The sequence below is a fragment of the Mauremys mutica genome, chromosome 1 (genome assembly GCF_020497125.1).
Source record: "Mauremys mutica isolate MM-2020 ecotype Southern chromosome 1, ASM2049712v1, whole genome shotgun sequence".
In the NCBI taxonomy this organism is placed as follows: domain Eukaryota; kingdom Metazoa; phylum Chordata; order Testudines; family Geoemydidae; genus Mauremys; species Mauremys mutica.
The window spans coordinates 75,394,048-75,418,958 of record NC_059072.1 but is presented as its reverse complement, the minus strand read 5'-3'; the positions used below and the strand labels follow the sequence as shown (position 1 = coordinate 75,418,958).

At 43.2% G+C, this 24,911-nt stretch overlaps 1 protein-coding gene across 1 annotated transcript in view; it reads right to left on the bottom strand.

Moving 5' to 3' along the window:
• The window catches only part of METTL25 (methyltransferase like 25), a 112,066-nt gene that overhangs the window by 55,904 nt on the left and 31,251 nt on the right, over positions 1 to 24,911 (bottom strand). The window contains exons 3-5 of the mRNA XM_044979886.1: positions 21,920 to 22,020; positions 17,155 to 17,796; positions 14,353 to 14,497 (exon numbers count right to left, since the gene is read on the bottom strand). Coding sequence (XP_044835821.1) covers positions 14,353 to 14,497; positions 17,155 to 17,796; positions 21,920 to 22,020 — 888 coding nt within the window. The remainder of the gene's footprint in view (positions 1 to 14,352; positions 14,498 to 17,154; positions 17,797 to 21,919; positions 22,021 to 24,911) is intronic.

Sequence of the window (24,911 nt, the reverse complement as noted above, 5' to 3'; positions counted from 1 at the left end):
ACATGGGAGTGAGGGGTAGGAAGGCTCCTCAAAAGCCTCGGAGCCAAAACTGATGCAAAACTGATCCAGGGAGGTTATTTCAGCCTAATGACCAATAGAAAACAGAAATTTTCCTGATAAATTGCCATAATGACTTATAAATAATAAAAATCCTACTAAAGAATAGTTACTGAATATTCTGAGAGTAACTGACTCAATCACATTCCAAATTTAATTTTGGAAACAGAAGCAGTATCTAAAAATATTAAAGCAATACATTTTGCCAGCAACTGCTGTGTGATCGGGTGAATCTAGAACACACAGACTCTAACAGTGAAGGAAAACCCCAAGGGAATCAATTATTCTACTCACTAGGTAGATTTATCCAGAGAGAAATCTCTGAATAAATGACCAATTCTACTTAAATGAGGAAGCCAAAGTAAGATTATTTCAAGAGTTCTCAAAATATTCCTTATTAACTGAACCACACTAGTTGTTGCTACTTCTGATAACACCAGCAAGATTCACAGAGGGGTGTTAACTGAACAAGAGCTCAAGATTATTCAATACCTTCCCCCTAGTAAATCACAGTGAAGGGTCTCACAGTCCCTATGGGCCCAAAACTCTTCCCAGAATAACTGGAGCTGTAGTTCCTTTCCCATAATTCTTGCCCAAACCTTTTTGCAGGGGGATCAAGCACATTTATGGGGGACAGAAGAATAGTCCATACATATACGGATCATAGGACACAAGACCATGTCCAATTGTGCCATATACTTTAACCCCACCCACTCCTAAATCCTCAATCAAAACATTGGGAAGGGGTAAATACAACCCTGCAAAGGTATGACAACACAATTACTAATCTTCCAATTTATGAAAAATATATGCAATTACTGCTTGTCTTCAAGCACCTCTCAGATGGGGAAAAATGAACTTGCAAAAATCATGGTGGTTCAGTAATCACTGCATAGTTACACATCCTGACGAATCCACTACCCAGGCCACTAAAAACTGCACGTTGCATCATCAGAAGGAGAAACCCTCTTTCTATCCACAGCACAATCAATATGATGTGAAGGGACAGTAATGTATTGGACTCAGGTATGACAACTTTTGGTATTAGATAGAAAACAAGTGCCAGGAGATACACAAGCCTCTCGATCTGGACAACTGTCCACCCATAGCATCTTTTGTGAGGGCTGGCACATCTATTTCAACCAATACCTATCTGGCATTTGTAGGAGGGAAGATAGGTAGGAAAATGTGTTGTAGTTGACAAAAGGAACAGACAGCTTTTATGCTCTCAAATCTGGTTGTGAGAGCTTATCTACAAAACCAGCCATTTTTAAATGTCAGTCCCAATTGGTTCTGCAGTGTGTGAAACCTATATGGCATGGCAGGCAAACTCACACTGGACCCATTTTGTCAGGGCTATCAGATACAAGTTTCTCAAGAGCAGGCAATCTCTTTTGGTATATTATTTTTCCCCTCCCTGGAACTATCCTCCTGGGCTCAACAAAGGTACTTCTGTAGATGAGGGGAAAGCAGTGGATGTGCTATTTCTGGACTTTAGCAAAGCTTTTGATACAGTCTCCCACAGTATTCTTGCCAGCAAGTTAAAGAAGTATGGGCTGGATGAATGGACGGTAAGGTGGATAGAAAACTGGCTAGATCGCTGGGCTCAACGGGTAGTGATCAATGGTTCTATGTCTAGTTGGCAGCCGGTATCAAGTGGAGTGCCCCAAGGGTCGGTGCTGGGGCCGGTTTTGTTCAATATCTTCATTAACGATCTGGAGGATGGTGTGGACTGCACCCTTAGCAAGTTTGCAGATGACACTAAACTGGGAGGAGTGGTTGATACGCTGGAGGGTAGGGATAGGATACAGAGGAACCTAGACACATTAGAGGATTGGGCCAAAAGAAATATGATGAGGTTCAACAAGGACAAGTGCAGAGTCCTGCACTTAGGAAGGAAGAATCCCATGCACTGCTACAGACTAGGGACCGAATGGCTGGGCAGCAGTTCTGCAGAAAAGGACCTAGGGGTTACGGTGGACGAAAAGCTGAATATGAGTCAACTGTGTGCCCTTGTTGCCAAGAAGGCTAATGGCATTTTGGGTTGTATAAGTAGGGGCATTTCCAGCAGATCGAGGGATGTGATCATTCCCCTCTATTCAGCACTGGTGAGGCCTCATTTGGAGTACTGTGTCCAGTTTTGGGCCCCACACTACAAGAAGGATGTGGATAAATTGGAGAGAGTCCAGCAGAGGGCAACAAAAATGATTAGGGGGCTGGAGCACATGACTTATGAGGAGAGGCTGAGGGAACTGGTATTGTTTAGCCTGCAGAAGAGAAGAATGAGGGGGGATTTGATAGCTGCTTTCAACTACCTGAAAGGGGGTTCCAAAGAGGATGGATCTAGACTGTTCTCAGTGGTAGAAGATGACAGAACAAGGTGTAATGGTCTCAAGTTGCAGAGGGGGAAGTTTAGGTTGGACATTAGGAAAAACTTTTTCACTAATAGGGTGAAACTGGAATGGGTTACCTAGGGAGGTAGTGGAATCTCCTTCCTTAGAGGTTTTTAAGGTCAGGCTTGACAAAGCCCTGGCTGGGATGATTTAGTTGGGTTTGGTCCTGCTTTGAGCAGGGGGTTGGACTAGATGACCTCCTGAGGTCCCTTCCAACCCTGAGATTCTATGATTCTATAGACTAGGGGAAAAGGTGAATTTTGAAATAGTAAGCCAAGTAACTGATTTGAAAAACACACATTTTTTCCCTAGTCTAGTTTTACCCTCTGATGTATGATTGAAATACCGGTATGACCATGTATATCATTGATATTGCCACTGTTAGACAATTGTAACAAATCTTGTACAAAGTATAACATGTAAGGCAGGGGTCTCAAACATGCGGCCCGCGGGCCGCATGCGGCCCGCGGAGCTCTTCCCTGCGGCCCGCGGAGCTCCCCAGGGCCGCCCAGAGGGGGGGGCAAAGGGGGCAATTTGCCCCGGGCCCCCAAGAGAAAAGCGGAGGCTCCCGCCTCCGCCCCTCTCCTGGAGCTCCGTCCGAGCGCCTGAGCCGGCCCCGGCGGCTCCCGCTTCTCCCCCCCCCCTTACCCGAGCGCGTCTCCGTCCGAGCGCCTGAGCCGGCCCCGGCGGCTCCCGCTTCTCCCCCCCCACCCGAGCGCGTCTCCGTCCGAGCGCCTGAGCCGGCCCTGGCGGCTCCCGCTCCCCCCCCCCCCCGTACCCGAGCGCGTCTCCGTCCGAGCGCCTGAGCCCCGCCCCGATCCGAGCCGCGTGGGGAGGGGGCGGGGCTGGGAGCTCTGGGCTGAGCGCTGCGCTCGGCGTGGAGCTCACAGCCCCGCCCCCTCACCACGCGGCTCTGAGCGGGACGAAGCTCAGGCGCTCGGACGGAGACGCGCTCGGGTAAGGGGGGGGGGAAGCGGGAGCCGCCGGGGCCGGGCCGGGGCCTGGGGGGGACGGGGGAGCGGCCGGGGCCGGGCCGGGGCCTGGGTGGGAAGCGGGAGCCGCCGGGGCCGGGCCGGGGCCTGGGTGGGAAGCGGGAGCCGCCGGGGCGGGCCGGGGCCTGGGTGGGAAGCGGGAGCCGCCGGGGCCTGGGTGGGAAGCGGGAGCCGCCGGGGCCTGGGTGGGATGCGGGAGCCGCCGGGGCCGGGCCGTGGGGGGGGGGAAGGGAAGCGGGAGCCGCCCGGGCCGGGCCGTGGGGGGGGGGAAGGGAAGCGAGACCCGCCGGGGCCGGGCCGGGCCGGGGGAGGGAAGCGGGACGGGCCGGGACGGGACGGGGGGTGGGGGAGGGAAGCGAGACCGGCCGGGGCCGGGGTGGGAAGCGGGACCGGCCGGGGTGGGAAAAAGAGGGACCCGCCGCCGCCGCCGCCGAAGCGCAGCCCGGTCTTCGGCGGCGGGGGGCCCCTTCCGTTCCGGGACCCGCCGCCTAAGTGCCCCAAAGACCCGCGGCGGGGACCCCCCCCCGCCGCAGGTCTTCGGGGCACTTTGGCGGCGGGTCCCGGAACGGAAGGGCCCCCCGCCGCCGAAGACCCCGGGCCCCCGGAATCCTCTGGGCGGCCCTGGAGCTCCCCCAGTTACTTCCTGTCACCGCCAAACTCCCCTCACCCCCGCCCCCTACCCGAGTTATTTTCTGTGCCTAAGCTCCCCGCGCGCTGCTCCCCAATGTTTGGGGCCGGGTCTCTCCCCTGGCCCCACCTGCCACCCCCACGCACCTCCCCCCAGTGTCTCCCGGCCCCCACTTGCTGCCCCCTCACCGCCCGGGAGCCTGCCCGGGAGCTCACGCTGACTCCACTCCTCTGCTTTGCCAGCTTCCGGCATCACCTGCTGCCGCAGGGTCCTAGAGCCCCCCTTCACTAGGGCCAGGGCAGGCTGCCCTTCCCCTGCCCTTCTGCCCTAGTCCTGAGACTCTCCAATGCCCCGAGCCTCTCCAATGCCTCAAACCCCTCACCCTCAGCCCCACAGCCCTCACCCCTGCACCCCCTCCTATCCCCAAACTCCGTCCCAAAGCCTGCATCCCCATCCCCTGCCGCAGCCTGGAGCCTGCACCGAGCACAGAGCCTGCACTCCAGACCCCCTCCCCCACCCAAACTCCAGCCCAGGGCCTGTACTCCAAACCCCCTACCCCACCCAAACTCCCTCCCAGAGCCTTAGGCAGTAAATCTAAGTGCGTGTTTTGTCCTTTGAGTGAGGTGCATTACTGAGTGTATATATTTATTAAAACAGCTTGGAAATGACTTCGTCAAAAAAAAGAACACTCATGGAAGAAAAGAGAGTTTTCCAAGACAAATGGGAGAATTTATATTTTTTCACAGAGGTAAAAGATAAAATTCAATGCCTTATTTGTCAGCAAATGATTGCTGTTCCCAAGGAGTATAACGTGCGTCGGCACTATGACACGATGCACCATGAAAAATATGATGCATTCACCGGAAAAATCCGAGAGGAAAAAGTTCAGCAACTTAAAGCAGCATTTGCCAAGCAAAGAAATTTATTTTCAGGGATTAACAAGTCTAGCGAAGATTCAGTAAGAGCAAGTTTTGTGATAAGCGAAATGATAGCTAAATCATCGCGACCTTTTACAGAAGGCTTATTCATAAAAGAATGTCTTATGAAGGCCAGTGAAATTTTATGTCCTGATAGGAAGAAAGTTTTTGAAGGCATAAGCTTGTCTGCAAATACAGTTGCCTGCAGGATAACGGATTTAGCTGATAATGTGCAAAAACAATTGATTCAAATGGCAAAAGACTTTGAAGCATTTTCAATTGCTCTTGATGAGAGTACAGATGTATCAGATACCGCACAGTGTGCAGTGTTCATTAGAGGTGTGGACTGCAATTTGAATATAACGGAAGAATTGCTAGACTTAATGCCACTGAAGGGTACCACAACGGGACGTGACATATTTCAAGGATTGGAAGAGTGCATTGAAAAAGCTGCGCTGCCATGGAACAAACTCGTATCTTTGGCTACGGACGGTGCGCCATCAATGTGCTCTGAAAACATTGGTGTGGTTGGATTATTGAAGACCAAACTGAACAGCCTCAATATACCAGGAATTAGCTTCACCAGTATACATTGTATTTTGCACCAAGAAGCCCTGTGTAGTAAAAGTCTACAAATGAAAGAAGTTATGGATGTAGTTGTTAAAACTGTTAATTTTATACGTGCACGAGGGCTGAATCACAGACAGTTCACTTCTTTTCTAGCAAGTATGGACAGTGAATATGGGGAACTTCTGTATCACACTCAAGTTAGATGGCTGAGTCGTGGAAATGTTTTGAAGCGTTTTTTTTGCACTTAAAGAGGAGATTGATTCCTTCATGAAAATGAAAAACAAGGAGGTTCCACAGCTTGCTGATTCCACTTTTATCTGCAACCTTGCTTTTCTAACAGATGTAACTGATCACCTGAATGCACTGAACTTGAAACTTCAGGGTAGAAAACAGGTGATAACACAGATGTATGACAGTATTAAGTCATTCAAAGTCAAGCTTACTTTATGGGGGAAACAGCTGACTGCTGGCAATTTGGTCCATTTCTCAACTCTGAATTCCTTAGGAAAAGTTGAACCCAAATCCTTGAAAGAATATGCAGAGATCATTTCTAACTTACACCAACAGTTTGATGTGCGGTTTAAAGATTTCAAGGCACTTGAACCACATTTTCAACTTTTTTCCACACCATTTGCTGTTGAAATTGACAATGTTGCAGAGGAAATGCAGATGGAGTTAGTGGAGCTTCAGTGTGACACGATTTTGAAGCAGAAGTATACAGATGTTGGAATTCCAGAATTCTACAGGTTTCTTTCACAAGAAAGATTTCCCATGTTATTCTCTGCTTCTGCAAGGATAATGGCAATGTTTGGAAGTACATATATATGTGAACAGTTTTTCTCTTCCATGAAGATTAACAAATCTGTGTTAAGGTCAGGGCTCACTGATGAACATTTGCAAGCAACACTGAGATTGGTTTCGTCTCAGGATATCAAACCTAATATTGATGCTCTGGTTGATGCAAAACGCTGCCAGCTAAGTGGCCAAAAATGAAATGACTGTCAAAATTAGCACTGACGTTTCACATTACAGTTAAAGAAGTTAATAAAAAAGTTAATAAATTGACTTTTAATAGCATACTATATTTTAATACTATACTACTATATTACTCTTCATTTTTTTTTCTGCCTACCTCCAGGCGCTTCCCGCCGCCAAGCCACCAAACAGCTGTTGGTGGCGCTTAGCACTTTCCAGGAGGGAGGGGGGAGGAGCGGGGAGCCGCGCGCTTAGGGGAGGAGGTGGAGAAGAGACAGGGCAGGGGCGGGGCCTCATGGAAGGGGTGGATTGGGGGTGGGGCCAGGGGCAGCAAGGGGGCGTGTCAGTGATGCGGCCCTCGGGCCAATGCACTAGTCCTCATGCGGCCCTCGGGGTCATTTGAGTTTGAGACCCCTGATGTAAGGTGTCAATGAAAAAGTTACAATTTGCTGAACAAGATTACCCTGTTTAAATCCATGTATCATTGCTGTATCTGAAGTTACGAATATTAGCTATATGTCTGTATCCCAAATGTGTCTGTTCCTGGGGTAACACCCACCAGGTAAAATCCACAATGAAGCCAGACAATTGTGTGTTTAACTCTCACAAAGGGCCATAGAAGAAAACTCATCCCACCCATCCAGTAAGGGCTAGTCTACACTGGCAACGCTAAAACACTGCTGCAGCAGCGCTTTAACGTGCCTTGTATGGTCGTGGTGCAGCACTGGGAGAGAGCTCTCCCAGCACTCTAAAAAAAACCCACCGCCACGAGGGGCGTAGCTCCCAGCTCTGGGGCACTGTCTACACTGGCGCTTTACAGCACTGAAACTTGCTGCGCTCAGGGGGGTGTTTTTTCACATCCCTGAGCAATAAATTTGCAGCGCTGTAAATTGAGAGTGTAGACAAGCCCTAAGTCTTCCTATGGACATCTTGGCAGGGATATGGCCAATGGCTGCCCCGTGTGAGTCAGCAAGGACATGTGATATGCTCATGTGACCCGGGACTCCATCTTGTGCCAGTAACTTTCCACAAACTGAGGCTGTGGCTTTGTTTGAAACAGAAAAATTTCTAGGTGCATGGAAAAGGCTATAAAAGACCCCTGGAATGACACCATTTTGCCTCTTTCTTGCTCTGATTCCTTGGACTTACAATTAAAGGAACACATTCAAACTATGCACTGAGGACCTTCCAATCTTTTGGAAGTTATCAAAGACTTAACAAGCCAGCAGCTTATTCCATCGCTGCTACAAACGTGATATAAGATTACTGCAATGATTGTATGTATAGGATCTTAACCACTTTCACTCTCTTTTTCTTTTCTCTTATAAATAAACCTTTATATTTTATTTAAAGGATTGGCAGCAGTGTGATTATGGGTAAAATCTGAGTTAAATACTGACCTGACTATGTGGCTGATCTCTTGAGATCAGAAGGACCCTTTGTTTGATGAAACTGGTTTTCAATAGGGCTGTTGATTAATTGCAGTTAACTCACATGATTAACTCAAAAATTAATTGTGATTAAAAAAATTAATCACAATTAATCACAGTTTTAACTGCACTGTTAAATAATAGAATTCCAATTTAAATGTATTAAAATATTTTGGATGTTTTTTCTTCATTTTCATATATACTGTATTCTGTGTTGTAATTGAAATCAAAGTGTATATTATTTTTATTACTAATACTTGCACTGTAAAAATGATAAATAAAAGAAAGTATTTTTCAGTTCACCTCATACAAGTACTGTAGTGCAATCTCTTTGTCGTGAAAGTGCAACTTACAAATGTAGATTTTTTTTCTTACATAACTGCACTCAAAAACAAAACAATGTAAAACTTCAGAGCCTACAAGTCCACTCAGTCCTACTTCTTGTTCAGACAATCACTAAGACAAACAAGTTTGTTTACATTTACAGAGGATAATGCTGCCCTCTTCTTATTTACAATGTCACCAGAAGGTGAGAACAGGCATTTGCATGACATTTTTGTAGATGACATTGCAAGGTATTTGTGTGCCAGAAATGCTAAACATTCATATAGCCCTTCATGCTTCGGCCACCATTCCAGAGGACATGCTTCCATGCTGATGACGCTTATAATGTGTTAATCAACCTTGTGTTGGTGGCATCTGACTCAGATGATGAAAATGAGCATGCATCAGTCCACTTTGCTTTGAATCTTTATCAAGCAGAACCTGTCATTAGCATGGATGCATGTCTTCTGGAATGGTGGTTGAAACATAAAGGGACATATGAATCTTTAGCGCATCTGGCACATAAATATTTTTCGATGCTGGCTACAACAGTGCCATGCAAATGTCTGTTCTCACTTTCAGGTGACACTATTTCCTGCAAATTGTAACCAAACTTGTTTGTCTGAGTGATTGGCTGAAGTACGACTGAGTGGACTTGTAGGTTTCAAAGTTTTACATTGTTTTATTTTTCAGTGCAGTTATTTTTTGTACATAATTCTATATTTGTAAGTTCAGCTTTCATGATAAAGGGATTGCACTACAGTACTTGTATTAGGTGAATTGAAACATACTATTTCTTTTGCTTTTTACAATGCAAATATTTGTAATAAAAATAAATATAAAGTGAGCACTGTACACTTTATATTCTGTGTTATAATTGAAATCAATATATTTGAAAATGTAGAAAATATCAAAAAATATTTAAATAAATGGTATTATATTAACAACAGCATGCTTAATCACGATTAATTTTTTTAATCGCATGACAGCCTTAATTGTTTTATTTTTGAATGCAGTTTTTTTTGTACATAATTCTACATTTGTAAGTTCAACTTTCATGATAAAGAGAGATTGCACTACAGTACTTGTGTGAGGTGAATTGAAATATACCGTATATACTCATTCATAAGCTGAGTTTTTTTAGTAAAAAGGGGAAGCATCAGAGAAGGGGGTTGGCTTATGAACGGGTATAGAGAGGGAGAGGTGGGACACAGCCCCTCATCCCCCCCAACAGAGGAGGGAAGGAGAGGCAGCACAGCTACCAGAGCTAGAAGGGAAGAGGAGGGGCCAGAGTCTCTCCTCTTCTGGCCACACTGCTCTCCCCACAGTCTCCAAAACAGCTGCAGCTCCAGGGCTGGCAGGCTGTGGCCGTGCCGCCTGGCCCAGCCCGCCGGAGCACGCTGTGGCCGTGCCGCCTGGCCCAGCCCGCCGGAGCACGCTGTGGCCACGCTGCCCGGCCTCGCCTGCTGGAGCACTCTGCGGCCACGCTGCCTGGCCTGGCCCGCTGGAGCAGGCTGCAGCTGTGCTGCCCAGCCTGACGGAGCAGCTCTTGCCAGGCCAGAGACATCCTTGCCTGGCCCACCCCAGCTAAGGTGGGAAGAGATGGGATGGGGAGAGTGTGGGGGTCCCGGGCTAGGGGTGGTGGGTGGTCACAGGGGTTACTCTCCTGACCCCCAGCTTTCCCCCCCCCCAAAATTTCCCCACCAGTTGCTGTCCTGGCCCATCAGGGTAAGCCGCTGGCAGGCCGGGACACTTTGTTTACTTAGGTTTACTTCCGTGCCTGCGGACGCTTGAGGTAAACAAACCGTCTTGGCCCACCAATGGCTTATCCTGATGGCCCAGGAGTCAAAGTTTGCTGACCCGTGAATGACAGAGTTGGCTTATGAATGGGTCATAAAAATTTGCTGTTTTTACTTATCCATCTTGAGGGTGTCGGCTTATAAACAAACCGGTTTATGATCGAGTATATACAGTACTATTTCTTTTGTATTTTACAGTGCAAATGCTTGTAATAAAAATAAAGTGAGCACTGTATACTTTGTATTCTGTGTTGTAACTGAAATGAATATATTTGAAAATGTAGAAAACATCCGAAAATATTTAAATGGTATTTTATACGATTAATCGCGATTAATATTTTTAATTGCTTGACAGTCCTAGTTTTCAATAACCACTCATCATAAAATCTAGTGTCTAGGTGGTGACGTAAGGGTTGGAATGCCTAAGGAGACTGAATTTTTGACTTCTTAACCAATATGGTGAGACAAAAGTTTACTTTTGTTACTGGCTTGGTACATCTAGTGATACAATAACCACCAGTTTGTGGTGAGGCTGCCCTATTTCTAAGCCGTTTGTCCAGAATCTGTATTCTCAGCTGTGACCTACTGAGGCATGGTGACATACCCTGGATTTAATTTTTCTTTTTTTTAAAATCTTGTTAATGGACTGCCATTCCCCTTTAGAAAAAAGCTTTTGGACAAATTATTTAAATTACAATTTGGCCTGCTTGAGAGGCAGTGCCAAACTGCAATGGCCCAGGAAGGGCTGCGGCAGGGATTACGCTTTAGCCCTGGTGCAGAAGGGTAATGGCCTCTTGCAGGCACAGTCTACATCGCCCTGGCACACCTGGCCAGTTCCAGAGGCCAGTCCGGAGGCCAGTCATAGGGGTAGAGAAGACCCATGATCCCATTTCCTCCCCACTCCCTTTGAGACAATTTACTTTCCTGGGAGTGCACGAGCCCCCGGGGAGGCTCTGCATTCCTCTGAGAGCAAGGACTGCATATGACCATAGCCCCTCCACTATGCAAGAGAAAGTAACAACCTTACTTTTTTGTGGAAACCACAGTTTTAGATGCTGTAATAAATATTTCTGCAGTAAAATTTTGAATTTGCTAATTTCCTGAGCATGCCTAGAATAGCTTCAGTGTGGTCTCCCAGGAAAAGAAAAATAGTGTTTTCTTTTTCTTTTCATAAGGAGCTCTTCATTAGAGTAACTTACATCCTTCAAGCTGCAAGAAATAAAACTAGAAATTCTAATATACAATCTGGCTTCATTTCTACAACTAAAAAAAAAAGCTGCAAAAGAGCAACATCTCCTATCACTGTGCACCTGCATAACTTTATGTTTCAACTTACAATAAATATCACACTTGTTCTTTTGATAGCAGTGATGGCAGTGTAGTATTAGGCCTGGTCTACACTGGGGCATAGGATCGATCTAAGTTACGCAACTTCAGCTACATGAATAACGTAACTGAAGTCGATGTACTTAGATCTACTTCACTGTGGTAAGTCGATGGCTGACACTCTCCCGTCGACTCCGCCTGCGCCTCTCTCCCCGGTGGAGTATCGGAGTTGACGGGAGAGCGCATGGTGGTCGATTTATCGCGTCTAGACTAGACGTGATAAATCGACCTCCGCTGGATCAATCGCTGCCCTTGTCGATCCAGTGGGTAATGAAGACAAGCCCTTCGTTTCTTAAGGCTTTAAGGGTTGCTCTGGAAAAAGAAGTACACCTACAGAAAGGTCAGGACGTTTTGCTCTCTTTGCAATAGGTAATTAACATTTAGGGAAGAAAAACTTGGCATCAGGGCTTGTAAAATTCACCTAATGCCTACTAGCCTGAGGGCCAAGCCTAATTACTAGAGTAAAATTGCTGTGCATCCTTATTTCTATTTAGTATATATCCAAAAATATGGATAGATTTTGTAATATTTTCTTTCCCTTTCTGGTTTCACTTCCCTTTTTTGTTCTTTTATTTCCTGTAAGCAGGACCTCATGTAGAATAAGATTAGGAAGGAACTTACATTGATGCATCATAGATTCTTTTTAAATTGCTGCGTAATCACACTCAGGAATCTAAACTTTCATTACAAAAATAATTCTAGCCCTTGTGGTTGTAAATGGAGGAACTGATGTCTGCCTTAGTCTGCAGAGAACCTGCAACAATAGCTGAGAGAGATGTAAACTACCCCATTCATCTTATTTTAACATGGTGTTAACATTCAAGCTTGATGACAATTTAAGTGTTAGCATTAACTACTTAAATGCTAACTGGATCAGCAGTGATCATTTTTAGATGTAGTAGGAAACTCTAGGGTGAAGTACAGCAGGGCAGCTACTGTAGTTCTTGTCACAGATTATTGGACTGGGAAAAGAGGAATTCATCTCTTTTCTCACTTTCACAGAAAGCATGTATGTTATATAACAAAGTTGCACTCCAAAGCTTTCCAGCTGCCTCATTTAAATGCAAAATCCAACAATTATTTGCTTACTGAGCCAAATACCCTTTTTTATTCATCACAAAATTTGCACATACATTAATCTAACACTCTGGCTAAATTGTTATCAATATAAGTTTTAGAGGCCTACATATTTATTTGTTAATATTATCCAGCACCATGTTATTTGCTGTGCTTTGTTGAATTTTTAAATTCATTTCAGTTTGTAATTGACTGTTGTATGTTTGACAGCAACAATGATTATACCACTACAAGAGTTGAATGGCAGACATTAAAAATAACCAGATTTTTTTGTAACAACAGTCCATCAGTTTCATGTACTACAGTATACACTGATAAAACTTGTGCAATTACAATCCTCAGCTTTTTCTTCTTTGAAGGCTATACTTTACAACTGAAGATATCAACCTTTTCCCAGGAATGAAAAAAACTAATGCTTGAAGGAAAGCGTTTAATTTGGTGTGACGACATCTTCAGACAACTTTCAGCTTTGTACTCCAGGAAAATCTGTTATACATGTACTGTTTTACAAACTATCCTGGCAATTGCCCAGAGTGCTACACTCTGATGGGCACTTTTTAAAGTGATTACTTAAACTCTGAGGGCCAAATTCTACTCTTAGTTATGCATGCACAACCAAAAGTAAATGGAAGTTGTGTGTGCACACAGCCCAAGGCAAAATCTGGCACAAAATATTTTAAAAGGATAAAAACATATTGACCAAAAGAATCTACATTTTATGAGTGAAGTAATGGAATGAAAACAGCTGTATTTTTAACCACATAAAAACCTTCTGCATTAATGTGCCTAATTTCAGGAAGAATATTGGAAATGCTGGCATAACAGGAAAGCTACAAGGCTTGTCTCACAGAACGTAATTAAAAACAGTTCTAAATAAACCACTGAAAAAGAATAGACACAAGCTGTGGTGCAAGTAGGGTGGTATGGTCCAGTATGCCGTACCAGTAAAATATTTATAGCCAGTACGGTGTACTGGAAAGACACAGGAGGAGCAGAACATGGGGCCTACCACCACCAGCTCTTCCATGCAGCTGCGTGCCTGCATCTCCTGTCCAGGGTCTGTACAGCAACCTTGCCGGAGGACAGGGCTGGGGGTGGGGCTGGGGCAGTACAGCCGCTCTGGAGGAGCTGCCAGCGTGGCGCTGTCCAGTGGTCCCACGTTCTGCTCCTTTTGCCACTGCAGTTCCCAGGAGAGCCCTGAACCGCAGTGGTGAAAGGAGCAGAACCCCATGCCGGCAGCTCTTCCGGCACGGCTGTACCGCCCCAGGGCCCAGCCTTACCCCGCTCCCCCCCCAGCCCTGTCCTCTGGTGGGGCTGCTGTAAAGGAGATGTAGCTGCATGGAAGGGCTTGGGGCAGGGTTGGGAGCTGCTGGAATGGGGCTCAGTTGCCAGCATGTCGGGAAAAAAATATTCTCTGCTGTCAGAGGGAGCTGGTTTGAAACTCTTCTGCTGGCAATTCCCAAAGCAGGTGTGACTGTTAACTGGCTATTGTTCCAGGAGCAAGCCCTCCTCTTCTCTTAGCAGCCCAAACAGCAGCTGTGCTGTGTCCACCCACTGAGAGTGCTCCCCTCCCAGGTAACGTGGGATGGATCATGGAGAGGGAGAGCATGGGGCCCCAGGCTGGGTCACGTGAGAGGTCCCGTGGAGAGGTCCCGTGCCCTCCCCCCACCCCTTGAGCTGGTGCAACATACCGGTAAGAAATTAATTCTACTTGCACCACTGAACACAAGGTAGCTATTAGCTAAAAGGTAATTATATTCTCATCTTGCAGACTGGCAACCTGAGTTCAGCAGAATTCCTGTACCTTTTTGGTTTTCAAACTCTTCTGTCAACAGATGGTAGCAGCAGCCCACACTGCAAACTGCCTTGATTTCAGGCTTAGCAGTAAAGATTCGCAGTGTACTCGGAGCAAGATCCCCACATGTATGTAGTCCCACCATTATACAGTCCTAAAAATAAACAGCAACAAACACATTTCTTTTCAACTAAAGAAAAGACAAGAACAGTAAAAACAGACAAGCTATAAATAGTTAATTTGCTGTGAGATTTAAATATACAAGCTCATGGAGACTCCCAGTGTCCTGTTCTGGAAATTTATTGAAGAACACCACAAGCATTTCAGTGTCAACAAAGTGTGAGAACCTTTCCTATAAACAAATGCAACGGGGTGGAAGTGTTCTCTGTATTTTTGTTGGAACTGGGAGGATACTCTAATTTTTCCTTATCATCCATTCCTTTCCTTGGCAAGGAGAAAGCAGAAGCCCAGGACCATTAACTGAACATGAGCCACTTGCGTGGCAGTGCAGAGACCTACCACCAAATGACCAGCCATTCTCTTTTGACCTTTTCTTCTTTTTTTTACTTCAAAATTTTCTACCTTAACTTCCATGACCGAATGTACCCACAAACTTCTGCTACTTCTCAATACCTCAACAGACATTGACAGTAGTTTCCACCTGTGACTGAAAATAAGTGCTGCTTGCGACTCCTGTTTCTGCATCTGTTTTGTTTGCTCTGTCTCTACAGCATCTCTCCCTTCTAAAGAGTCCAAGCCAGAGTCCCTGAAGTCAACAGGAGTTTTGTCGATGACTTCAATGGAAGCATGATCAGAGCCTTAGTTATGGACAGTATATTCTTCTTCTCTCTCTCCATTTCCTGTATTATTTTTCTTCACTCTTTCTCCTTTTGTTCCTTTTATTTCTCCATCCCAGTTATCCTTTGTCTCACTTCCCACCATGATACTTCTCTCCTTCCTTCATCCACTATACTGTCCATCATCCCTTTTCTCCTCTCTTTCACCCTCACTTCTCTCCTGGCTATCCTTCTGCTCCATTCCAATTCTCTCTGGAATTTTCAGCCTTGTAAGAATTAAGTGCCATCTGTACAATCCTCTTCTCTTACCTGACCCTATAGGGAGGTCAGCACTCTGCAGGACTTCCTCCCTTAATAGTAATGTGAAAGAGCCTTAGAAGAGCTATGGGGCCTAGTAAGGGATGGAAATCCATGCCCCTGCAAGAACAGCACTAAACCTGCTGGCTGGAAAAGTTAAACAAATTCTTCCAAAAGAAAGGTGGTGGAAGATGGACACCAGATGTAAGAGACCTAAAAACCAAATTAAATATGAAGATTCTGTTAAAACAGTCCAAAAGCCAAATTTTGTTCTGAGCTATACTGATGTGATCTACCTACTTCAATTCCACTTTTGTAAACCCCATTATTGGTGTAACTGAAAGCAGATTCCAATCCCTTGACTTATACAGTGGATCTATCCAACAGAATTCATTAATTCAGCATTAGCTCTGGGCTACACACAAATATATATTCAAACCCTGATACTGTTTCAGCGATTCAATTTAATTTTAAAGTTTTGCCAAATAAATCAATCAACACTGCAGTTTTTCTCCAAACATTCTCAGTGTTTAGGAATATAGGCACTCCTCGGACTTACGACACAATTGGTTCCTGAAAATTGTGTCTTAAGTCGAAAATGTTGTAACTTGAATTTCCCATAGGAACAATGTCAGCTCAAGCATTGTAAAGTTGAAACTGATGTCGTATAGTCGAAACACGATGACAATTTATAAACATTGTAAGTGCCATTCGTCATAACTTGAACATCATAAAGTCGAAGACTGCCTGTACTGCAAAATTAGTTGATTGTTTTAAAACAAATGTGTTAACCATTTGTAATGAAGTTTTAAAAAGCTTTTAATGGTACAATTTATCACATATCCTGCCAGGCAGTACCGTTTACTATTTGTAGCAACCATAATATGACTTTGCTTCTAAAAACAGAAGTAAGGGCCTCATCTCTGTTCACCTCCACCTTTTGTATTCATTTACATAAGTGCAAAGAGAGCATCTAGTGGAAGTAAAAAACAATCATTCTTACTTGGTAGCATTTTCTTTGTGCTCACTTTGTACCAGTGTAAATGATTTCATAAGGTACAGGGAAACTGAGATCAGGTCTCAGTTGTTTAGTCGATTATTAAACTGTCATTATCTTTAAGTCCAAAAATTCAAACTGTAAAAAATGATGCTTATAAATAAAATTATTTGGCAATTCCTTAAGAGGGGTTATTGTGCTGTACCATATGAAGTATTTCATATCTAAAGTTCAATTTCAGGTTACGTAAATTTTAATTACTAAATAACAATTTCACAAAAGTTGTTTTTAATGCAAAATATATTCTCCTGAATAACTTGTATATATAAATCACTCTCCTTGTAATTAAATGTGTTATATCTAACTAGAATAGTTAAGTTACAGGATAGTTGATGAATATCACTGCACAGTCACTGTTAACTTTGTTTTAAGTGGTCATTTCAGCCACTTCATAAGCTCTAAGAAGTGCTTAATTCACCTAGCCAAAAGTAGTCCAGCACATCTTCTGAAATAGGAAAAGATATGCATCAGTAAGAAATGGTTGTGTAAAGTGGGTGTGAAGTGTTACCGAGTCAGAATTCTCCAGTCACACTGCTGGCAACATTCTACACCCACTTTGCAATCACTTTGCACAGGTGAAAATGTGTACACAAGGTGCAAAAGCAATGGAGAATCAGACACTGGTATTTCAAAAATAACAATGCTAGTAAGTGAAATAACCTCCAGATCTGTAATGATATCACGGAGTTCTGTTTCTGCAGTGATGTATGAGGTCAATGGCAAATAAATGTTTGAGTCATTTGACTTGCTTGCTTTGGCCTTGATGGAAGCCATTTTTCTTTGCTCTTTTTCCTCTTCACAGAGCTCCATGTTATATTTAGATGAAGAAACAGCTTCTACAGCATCAGCAGGTAGAATGTTAAGAAGAGAAAAAGTATTTTCAGAAATTTTGTTCCCATCAGACTGTGTCTGAGCCACCAAATGAGTTTCAGTTTGTTTGCTGGTTTTCAACATAGCAGAGTCTGTGAAAGCACCAGTAATTTCCAAAGGAACTGAATCTGAGCTAGCCATCTGGTCCTGACTTAAAAGACTGTTGTTAGTACTTAAAAGGTTTTCATTGATATTTGCTCTACATTTCATTTCATCTTGCACTGCCCTATCCTTTGGCTCTTCCAACACTTGGCCTCTGACATTTGCTCTTGCTCGACTTTGATAAGCTCTCCAATGTTTCTTCAATTTCCTGTTCCTTTCATTAGCTCCATAAGTGTTGGTGTTTGAGGAATCAATTCCATAAACCTTTAGATTATATTGCATGGATAAAAAGGAGCTTAGGTAGCCTTTGCCAGAGCCCAGGTCAATCACCTAGAGTAAAGATAACAGAATGAATTAAAAAGAGCATGTACCATATTAATGAACAACAAATAAAACATGTTTCAAACACATGCTAATAATAAACATTTCCCTATGAAAAGAAGTACACGGTCCATAATTTACTTAACTCTTATTCTGCTCAGCTTCTGGTTTTAAAATACAAATATGTTAAAACTGGTTTAGTTCTACCACAGAAACAGTCAGTGAAATAATCATGAATTTCAGCCTCCTGACTTTTCTAAGTCTTTTAATGTACTTTTGTGCATAATTTCATTTTGTTTTAAAAAAAAGGAAACTAAAAAATTAATGGGCCATATTCTCAAGTGTAGCCACTTTGAGCCACTGCTGGCAGACGTGGGAAACCAAATCTGTGTAACCAACCCAAGGAAGATCACTCCAAGGTAAGGGTGATTTTGCATTGACATATTCCAGATGTCTTAGGTAAGAGCTCACATGCCATACACCTTTCCTGATATCCGTTGATGAGAAGAGTGGTTGGAACATCTAGGTTTTCAGCTTCTTGTGACTGTAAGATAGTTCCAACCCATGGGTGAGCTAACATAATGCAGTGAAGCAGTGCACATAATAGCAGCAGGAACAGGACAGAAAGTACGAACTTTATACCAACTTTGCACAATCCCATGTTTTGCACTATGTGAATTTTGATTGTACATGAGGACCCAGCCCAATGCTTGGTAAGATTTCGGAGTAGGTAACAGAGAGCCACTTCTCAACAGAATGGAGACTGTCACAAAAATTTCCTCTGATCCAGTATCTGCTAAGAATTATATGGCCAAAACCTTGTGTGTTAGGTATATGGTTCCTGAATAGCTTGATCCAAGGATTTTTGGACTCTAACATGTCTCATTTGAACATCTGCTCTGATTTCATGCCAAACCATGTGAACAGGCATAAAAGGTTTGACCCAGGCTTAAGATGAACTGCACATACTTAGTTACCAGGCAGTACCTTTGAATTCAGCAAGGCTGGAATGAAAAGGAGAGTTTTATTTTTCTGAAGTCCTGAGGATGCTATAAATTTTATTCAAGCCAAGAAATCCGACAGAGAATTAGTAACCAAGGTATTTTTGGCTAAAAGTCAAGAAAGGGACTACACAGAGCACAGAGTATTTATGACTGGGGTAAAAACTAATTATGGACTGAATTTATGACTCAGAGATATTATGCAAGGATTAAGAGTATGGTTTTTTCCCTCCTGTTGCTTTCTTTCTGTCATGTTTTTTTTTTCCCCATTTTCCAACTTAATCCTTACATTCTTTGGATGACGTGTATACACACACTTTTGGTAGAAGAGGGATGAGATAGACTTTGGCTGTAACTTTTGTAAAAACAGTTTACTTGCCACCCTCTCCACCATCACACCCGATGCCTCCCACAAAGATTTAAAAGAAAGACAAGAAAGGAACATGTGGAATGTTTTTGCCAGTTAGTTAAGAAATAATGACAGGATGGGAATTCGAAGATAGAAAGGTATTATTGTAATGTTGAATGTGTCATGATTCTATCCACACTCCAACCTTCACATAGTATTTGGATTACTATTCCTATGAAAGGAACTAAGTGGACATACATTCAGATTGTGAATTGTTCAGAAACCTATTATAATGACCTCTAGTGGCTGTAAAGATGTACAACTGTTTTGGCAAGATATTTTCATTTATTATCTAGTGAAAAAAACATACAGATAAACACCATGCTCTTAACATTTGTGGTCTTTGTAAAGTGAAAAGAAAATATAGGTTTAAAAATAGGCAGTGATTATATGCTGAAACAAACATACTGGACTAAATTAATCCCTGCTGTAATTCCATATAAGGAAAGATACTCAACATACTATGACATACATTCCAAGCATGAACTTTTATAATGACATTTCTGTGACATAATAAACTACAAAAGCTCTGTCCATATTGGGCTGGGTACTATGTTTAAACATAGATCCTGGCCCAATACAGGCGTGGATATCATTTTCCAGAAGACTGTGAGCATTTCCAAGCAACAAGCCATGAATTAAATACATAATGAATGCAGAATTAAATCTTGTTTCATACACTGAATGAATTTGTTGTGCATAATGCACCTTCCAAAGAAAATTTAACAAATATGTGTAAAAGAAAACAAGAATTACACTAGCTTATTTTCAGAAAGAAACAAAGACCTTTTATATAAAGTTCCATTTGTATGACGTTTCACTAACAGTGCGTATTAGGAACAATACTAAAATGGGGTAGAAAACATTTTTTTAAAGTAACAAAACTTTAAAGTTTTTTTTAATGTTTTAACTCAAACAGTTAACTTGAAAGTGATTACAATAAGCATCACATTTCTGCCTTCATATCCATTTTACTATTTGTTATAATACATAATAAAGCACCACAAGAGAACAATATCCTCTACCACCCATTATACATCATAGGTACAGGAGGTGAAGCTAAGGGCACTTTTCAATCCTTCAGTGATCTGTAATTTCTGAAAGAAACACCCTGAGGACAGCTGTGCTGTTGTAAAACATGTGTTGTGTTTTCATTGCTCTATATTTTTAAATTAAATGTTATATATATTTTGTTCTGTCAGCAGGACTGAAAGAAATCAATAAGGAAAAAACTCTCCTAAAACTTTACAATTCATATTATTTTTTAAAGTTTAAAGGTAACTAAAACAAAAGAGGATGCTTTTTAATAACTAAAAAGGAGGGTTTTTTTTTAAATGTAACTGGAAAGCTCTTTTCATATATTAGGGATTTGTAACTGAACAAATAAATTCTGTTACAGTATATGACTGAATGATGGAGTAAAGTTAACATAAAGCCATCTGCATTTCATATTTAGTGACATACTGTATAGCAGTGTTTTTCATTAAAATAAATGGCCATAAGTTATTTTTTTCAAAACCACCACCAAAAGAATCAATTATTTGGCCAAAGATGCTTGAAACCAACAAATGTACATACTCTCTGGTTAAAATATGCATCTTTTATTGTCAGTTGTCAATCAGATAAAGACAGAGAGCTGGCTGATTGCACCAATTGCACCAGGAATCAGAGTTAGCACATTGAGGTGGTTCCAATCTTTTCTCTCAGGATATATCTATATTTCAAGCTGGACAAGACATACCCATGCTAGTACTGGCTGAGACAGCACACTAAAAATTGAATGTAGTAAAGGGGTAATGCAAGCAATGGAAGGTTTAGCTGCCCAAGTACGTTCCTAGCGTCTCACATGGGTATTTACTTGGGGCGGCTAGCCTTCCCACCACAGCTTTATTTTTAGCATGTTAGGTCTTATCAAGGTAGCACGGGTATGTATCTTCAAGCTGGAATTTATATCTCCAGCTCAAAGTGTAGACATACCCACAGAATGTGTCCAGAAAGCGGTGGTGGGCAACTTCTCCTTTGCCTCACCTATTGAGTCCCACAAGCACATATGCTGCAAACTATTTAACATCTATATGAAATTGCTGAGTGTCCATTTGTACCCACGACCAGACTGATACCAGGGAGTAGAGGAGTAGCTGAAGTCACTTTGACCTGCTACTTATGAGTCTGGAGCCAGGAACAACTGGACCAACACGGCTCATTCACCTGATAAGTGTTTTGTATCATGGTAGATGGCACTAAAGAGGGGAAAAATTCCAATTCTTTAGTGCAAAAATAGAAATATTTACATTTAAAACTTGTCAGATACTATATTCTGTTTTATTTGCTATTTTTATGAGCCTAATGGAATGTAGAGAATGAATTTCTGCTTCCCTATTAGTTACTGTTCTAGTCTTATCACTATTGTACAAGGAACACTAAATGCCTGGCAACATGCAGTGCAGCTTTTAACTGCTCAGCATATAAAATCATGACTATTTTTCATGATTCACAATTGTAATAATGACTGGAGAGGTTATTTACCTGAAGCTAACAACGGTGTGGGTAAAGAGCCCCTCAGCTTTGCTCTAAGGTTTCCCCTTCAGTCACTATTACGAAAATGAAAAATAAAATCTGCATTAAGGATATATCAAAATCTAGGCTTTGAACAAGATAGAAAAGACGAGGCAAGTATTTGTAAATTATATGGTAATACACACTGAAATAAGTTCATTCTTACCTGCTTTATACCGCAAAAATTTGCTATGCTGTCTATCAATTTTGACATAATCTCCACTTCATGAGATTTCTTATCATTCATAAACTTTTCTGTTTTGATTTCTGAGAGATTAGAAAAACAGAAATATTAATACAATTCAGACTAACTGGCCCTCATAGTCCTCAAATGAAATCAACATCTATCCATATATATATATATAATGTTTACATCTGAATATAGCAGTGGTTTGGACTGCAGCAGTTTTGTTTTCACTAAGAAGTTGTAAGAATGCTCTTACGATTATATTACTGAATCAAAGATGAATTAGTGAAACTGAACAACATAACAGCAATACCAGTAATATTATAAGCAATACTAACAAAATACAGAATAAAATATCTAGTATGACAAAAAATTGCTACTACGAAATTTGATCTCTTATTCCTTCGTCCCCACAGGAATTTAGTTTAGCTCTTTTTCATGTACTTTACTACAACTACATTTACCTATTCTCAGAGGACACATAAAGGCAGTGTTGGGAAACATTCTCACAGCACAGTTTGCTGATTCTGGCACTTTAAAATGATGATCATTCTATTAATTCTGCATGGTTGCTGATCATCTCACAATAGACACACTTCAAGCCATCATTAATTATACTGAGGAAATGGGAGGCAAGAGAAGCACATTTCATAGAACCATAGAATATCAGGGTTGGAAGGCACCTCAAGAGGTCATCCAGTCCAACCCCCTGCTCAAAGCAGAACCAATCCCCAACTAAGTCATCCCAGCAAGGGCTTTGTCAAGCCTGACCTTAAAAATCTCTAAGGAAGGAGATTCCACCACCGCCCTAGGTAACCCATTCCAGGGCTTCACCGCCCTCCTATTTTTCCTAATATTCAACCTAAACCTCCCACACTGCAACTTGAGACCATTGCTCCTTGGTCTGTCATCTGGTACCACTGAGAACAGTCTAGATCCATCCTCTTTGGAACCCCCTTTCAGGTAGTTGAAAGCAGCTATCAAATCTCCTCATTCTTCTTTTCTGCAGACTAAACAATCCCAGTTCCCTCAGCCTCTCCTCATAAGTCATGTGCTCCAGCCCCCTAATTATTTTTGTTGCCCTCTGCTGGCCTCTTTCCAATTTTTCCCACATCCTCCTTGTAGTGTGGGGCCCAAAACTGGACACAGTACTCCAGATGAGGCCTCACCAGTGCCGAATAGAGGAGAATGATCACGTCCCTCTATCTGCTGGCAATGCTCCTACTTATACAGCCCAAAATGCCGTTAGCCTTCTTGGCAACAAGGGCACACTGTTGACTCATATCCAGCTTCTCATCCACTGTAACCCCTAGGTCCTTTTCTGCAGAACTGCTGCCTAGCCACTCGGTCCCTAGTCTGCAGCAGTGCATGGGATTCTTCCGTCCTAAGTGCAGGACTCTGCATTTGTCCTTGTTGAACCTCATCAGATTTCTTTTGGCCCAATCCTCTAATTTGTCTAGGTCCCTCTGTATCCTATCCCTACCCTCCAGCGTATCTACTTCTCCGCCCAGTTTAGTGTCATCTGAGAAATTGCTGAAAGTGCAGTCCATGCCATACTCCAGATCATTAATGAAGATATTGAACAAAATCAGCCGCAGGACTGACCCTTGGGGCATGCCGCTTGATACCAGCTGCCAACTAGACATAGATTCATTGATCACTACCTGTTGAGCCCAATAATCTAGCCAGCTTTCTATCCACCTTATAGTCCATTCATCCAGCCCATATTTCTTTAACTTGCTGGCAAGAATACTGTGGGAGACCGTACCAAAAGCTTTGCTAAAGTCAAGGAATAACACATCCACTGCTTTCCCCTCATCCACAGACCCAGTTATCTCATTATAGAAGGCAATTAGGTTAGTCAGGCATGACTTGCCCTTCATGAATCCATGCTGACTGTTCCTGATCACTTTCCTCTCCTCTAAGTGCTTCAAAATTGATTCCTTGAGGACCTGCTCCATGATCTTTCCAGGGACTGAGGTGAGGCTGACTGGCTTGTAGTTTCCCAGATCCTCCTTCTTCTCTTTTTTAAAGATGGGCACTACATTAGCCTTTTTTCCAGTCATCCAGGACCTCCCCCGATTGCCTTGATAATGGCCAATGGCTCTGCAATCACATCCGCCAACTCCTTTAGCACCCTCAGATGCAGCGCATCTGGCCTTATGGAGTTGTGCTCATCCAGCTTTTCTGAATAGTCCTGAACCACCTCTTTCTCCACAGAGGGCTGATCACTTCCTCCCCATACTGTGCTGTCCAGTGCAGCAGTCTGGGAGCTGACCTTGTTTGTGAAGGCAGATGCAAAAAAAAGCATTGAGTACATTAGCTTTTTCCACATCCTCTGTCACTAGTTTGCATCCCCCACTCAGTAAGGGGCCAACACTTTCCCTGACCTTCTTCTTCTTGCTAACATACCTGTAGAAACCCTTCTTTTTACTCTTAACATCGCTTGCTAGCTGCAACTCCAAGTGTGATTTGGCCTTCCTGATTTCACTCCTTTTTTACCTGCTCCCCATTTCACTCCAATTCTTTACCTGCTCCCAATTTATGGCAAGGGGTAGTAATCCACTACTGATCCTTACCAACAGAGTACTACCCTCACACTGACTCAGCTGTCCTGAGTGGACGGAGTCAAGGCCCAATCCCTGACTATTTGCTTGGGGGATGGGATAAATAGCAGGCACACAGCACCTGCTTATCCCCGCTTGCCCAGACCCAAGGACTAAGAGACTCTGCAGGAGATAGCTGTGTGTATAGAGGGGAAGAAATGATACTTGCAGGCCCATCACCGGGGGAGAGGGAGGAGCAAAGGGGGCAACTGCCCAGGGGCCTGGGGGGGCTGCAAGGCGCCTAGGCGCGCGAGACCACTTGTGATGGATTTGTCACTTCTGCCCTGGGCCCCCTAGGGATGGCCCTGGTGCCCGAAATTTCTGTTGGTGGGCCTGGATACTTGTCTGTGTGGAGCCACACAGAC